The sequence below is a fragment of the Ischnura elegans genome, chromosome X, assembly GCF_921293095.1.
Source record: "Ischnura elegans chromosome X, ioIscEleg1.1, whole genome shotgun sequence".
NCBI lineage: Eukaryota > Metazoa > Arthropoda > Insecta > Odonata > Coenagrionidae > Ischnura > Ischnura elegans.
The window spans coordinates 41,182,559-41,186,281 of NC_060259.1; the positions used below are offsets into that span (position 1 = coordinate 41,182,559).

General features: G+C 47.5%; 1 protein-coding gene across 2 annotated transcripts; it reads right to left on the reverse strand.

The window, feature by feature from the left end:
- Positions 1-263: 263 nt before the first annotated feature.
- LOC124171795 lies at positions 264-2,840 on the reverse strand. 2 transcript variants are annotated; one of them, XM_046551116.1, is made up of 3 exons: positions 1,069-2,837; positions 913-978; positions 264-793 (listed from the first exon to the last, which is right to left on the reverse strand). In XM_046551116.1, the coding sequence occupies exons 1-3, from the start codon at positions 1,117-1,119 to the stop codon at positions 284-286; spliced, it is 627 nt and encodes a 208-aa protein (XP_046407072.1). In that variant the 5' UTR covers positions 1,120-2,837; the 3' UTR covers positions 264-283. The 2 variants fall into 2 exon arrangements, with proteins under 2 accessions (XP_046407072.1, XP_046407071.1); XM_046551115.1 differs by having other exon boundaries at positions 913-2,840.
- Between the last annotated feature and the right edge of the window lie 883 nt (positions 2,841-3,723).

A 3,723-nucleotide genomic window follows, 5' to 3' on the forward strand; every position in this document is an offset into this window, starting at 1 on the left:
TGTAACTTACCGCGTTTTTCAGGCACCACCCGGGCCTTACCCACACGTTGGCATGTCACCTCTCAGGGTCCAGACTCCTTGGCGTCATAATTTTGTGGGACGGGAAGCCCCTCACGCGTTTGCAGGTGCTATTAGGCAAGCGGCCGTTATTTTCCCGTTGGAGGAGTATGGGAAAATGTCGAAGGTTGGATGTGGGGTTGGGTATGACGGAGGATAAACAAACAAGACACAGAAAGCAGAGAGTTCTGTCAACAGTGCTTTATTTCCTTAATTTACAGATCGGCTAATTCCACATAGCTATTATATCTGTGAAAATTTCGGCGCTACATCTGTCGCAAAGAGTGCACGCGCAACTACGGTTGATGCTAACACTCTCTACTGTGAAGGCGTGGGCTTGGTTATCGGGTGAAATTTGAGGGTATCTATCAGCCACTTCGGCCATTATGGCCTCTATGCACTCGGTGCACGCCACGCAGGTACACTGAGTCTGCGAAGTAGTGGGGGCTACATCGCAGCTGAGGAGTAGGTCCGAGTAATTTCCAAGTCTCGGCTCCGACACCTCGATCTGCTGGCATTCCCACCCGCCAGCAGGCTCGTCGACGATTATGGTGTTCGCCGTGCTGTTCAGCTCTCCTACGTCGGGTGTCAGATGCGCGGGGGACCAGAATCCATCAGGGAAATCGCGGTCCGCCGCTACCGGTGTGGAGCAGTGAAAATTATCTCTCTCTCCAGATGGCGACTCCTCAAAATCCGAGTAATCGGACTCCCACGACATATCGTTGACTATGTTCAGCTGAAATAAATGTAATAACCCCCATTAATATAAATAATAAAATATAACGGTGGATATATTTTCAGAGAAAATAAGAGCGCGATAGAGTACCCCCGATCGGGAGGAGTGTCTAGGCTTACCTCGTGCTCGATTTCATCTGAGCTGTCGAACTCCGAACTCCACGAAAGCTGTCGGGCGATCCTAATCTGAAATAGAGATATTATTACCAAATGATTTGAATAGCAATCGTTATCTAAGTCGATGAATGTGTGGAGAGGATAGGACATGGTGCTTACCTCGTGTTCGATATCCTCGTTGGTGTACTTCGGCGATCCAACGTAACCCATGGTAAATAGTTTCTACGGTGCTCGGTGCTAGCGAAGAGTGAGATGCTTCCGTGACCGTTGGGTAGCGCTGAATGACGAGGGTGGAACTTTAAGCACTGATCAGGAGTTTGTGGTAGGGAGAGGAGGGGGTGGAAACGGCGCTCGTCATTGGTCCTTTTCAGGTATTTTTCAAAATCACGCTCAAAAAACGGTTGACAGACCTGTTAATGGATATTCACATGCGTTGTAGAGACCGACATAGGTTCCGCGTCTAAAGTCGAGCTTTCATGGGTCCACGCAAGAAAATGAAAAAAAAAAAAAACTATGACGGTGTCCCAAAAATGGAATGTTCGGCGGGGTGGAAAAAAAAATCTTGTGGAAAATCAACGAAAACCAATCTATTCCATCTCCGACCACTAGTCGCTAAGAGGGTTTTAACTTACACTGGCGAGTGCATTAATAAAAAAAATCACCTGTGGAATAGGCGAGGAGGTTTACTTTTGACAACATAGTGGAGCGGTTGTTTGAAAAGGGAGTAACAGCTCCTCTGAGGGTTTTCTTTTGACGGCATAACGGATGGGGGTGACTCGAAATCGGCGTGAGAACTCCTCTTCATTCCTCTTGAGAGTGAGAATATTTTCAAGGAGGCGTCGCCCCCTTCCTTTTCTGGTGTTTTTCAAAATCTCGCTCTAAGACGGTTGACAGAACTGTTGATGGATATTCACATGCTTTGTAGAGAACGACATAGGTTCCGCGTCTAAAGTCGAGCTTTAAAGGGTCGACGCAAGAAAAAAAAACTATGACGCTGTCCCAGAAATGGAATGTTCGGTGCGGTGGAAAAAAAAATCTTGTGGAAAATCAACGAAAACCAATCTATTCCATCTCCGACCACTAGTCGCTAAGAGGGTTTTAACTTACACTGGCGAGTGCATTAATAAAAAAAATCACCTGTGGAATAGGCGAGGGGGTTTACTTTTGACAGCATAGTGGAGTGGTTGTTTGAAAAGGGAGTAACAGCTCCTCTGAGGGTTTTCTTTTGACGGCATAGTGGATGGGGGTGACTTGAAATCGGCGTGAGAACTCCTCTTCATTCCTCTCGAGAGTGAGAATATTTTCAAGGAGGCGTCGCCCCACTTGGGTTTCCTATATAAGGGGTAGTTGTCGTACGGTCGATCACTGTATTTTCCGAGAGTTAGCGAGAGATACTCTGTTCTCTGTCTCCACACAGCATTTGTGGGCAAGACTTTTCTCATCGGTGATAAGTCCGAAGTAGCAACTCTAGCCTACGCACTCGCAAGCCGCAGAAGTCAGCATCACCGTAGAGCAAGGAGCTTCTAAGGGGTTTGGACCTGAGAGATCGGAGTTCTTACGGGGTTCCGGCTGGAGACACCACTACGCGAGGGAGGAAGCCGACCTGATTGGGGCTGAAAGCCGTGAGTTGTGTTTACAATAAGAAATTTCATCTTTTCGGTGGGGGATTTAAAATCGAGTAGGCGCAATGGAAGCAATTTTTGCGTGTGTACCTGCAAAGGAAATAATTCGCGCCCACCGTGCTGGAGCGTATGACACTGTCTCTCTTTTAAATGCCGCGCTGGACGGTTTAGTTCATCGCATGACAGTGATTAAGGAGGAAGTGGACATGAGCGACTTTGTGAGACTAGTGGGGGACGTTAAGAAGGCTCAAGACGCATCCGTTTCGGAGGTGGCTCGCGAGGAAACTAGCGATGCTAATCAGGCATTGGCTCGCGGCATCGACTCATCATTACCTCTATTAAATGAAGAGTCATTTCTTCACACCCTTGAGACTGGTAACTCTAGCAACGTAGTGGTGGAAGCTTCTCATGCTACGATGAGACCGCCAACGGCATTCGATGAATTAAATTTAAGTCAAATGGCGAAGGATGTCGCTTCGCGTGACGATCCACTGGGATTCGAGGATGGGGATTCTGTATTTAACTCTCAAAACTTGGAGAGTCTAGAAAATAAATTTATTCGCGATATGGAGGAGGACATCCCTGTACTCACCGGCGAGCTATGGAGCGAGGATAAACAGCTGGAGGGATTTCCAAGTGAACGTTGCGCCTCACCCCCTAACGAAGCAGGGCCGCCTTTAGATCATCGAGACGCTCAGTGGGGCGGAAGGGGTGAAAACAAATATTTCACCATTATTTCTGAGAATCGTAGCAATCTCAAAGGTTTTCGCCTCCACGGACGCGAAATAGCGTGTGTGCTGAAACCAGTGCCCGAGAATGGAGACCCCATTGAATGGCTCCACGAGTCTTTTGACGCTCTCCTTTCAGAACTCAAGAGTGGAGTACCTCAGAGCAGTAGAGCCGGACTAGCAATAAGCAATTCTGAAAGCCCTGAGAACCCGATTTATATCTCTTATCGACGAGCGGACCAGCTTTCCGCTGAAGTGATATGTAAGAGTGTTGAAAAGGTGGTTCAGTCTAACGAGAACTTTATATTGAGGGGGGTATTACGAGTTACGTTTACTTACGTGGAGATGCCGAACGGCGGTCGACGAGATAAAAATCGATTGTGCACGTTTCACGAGTTTTGCAGAGGAAAGAAATCGATCGTTGTGATTTCAAACGACGATAACCTCTGTTTAGCTAGAGCATT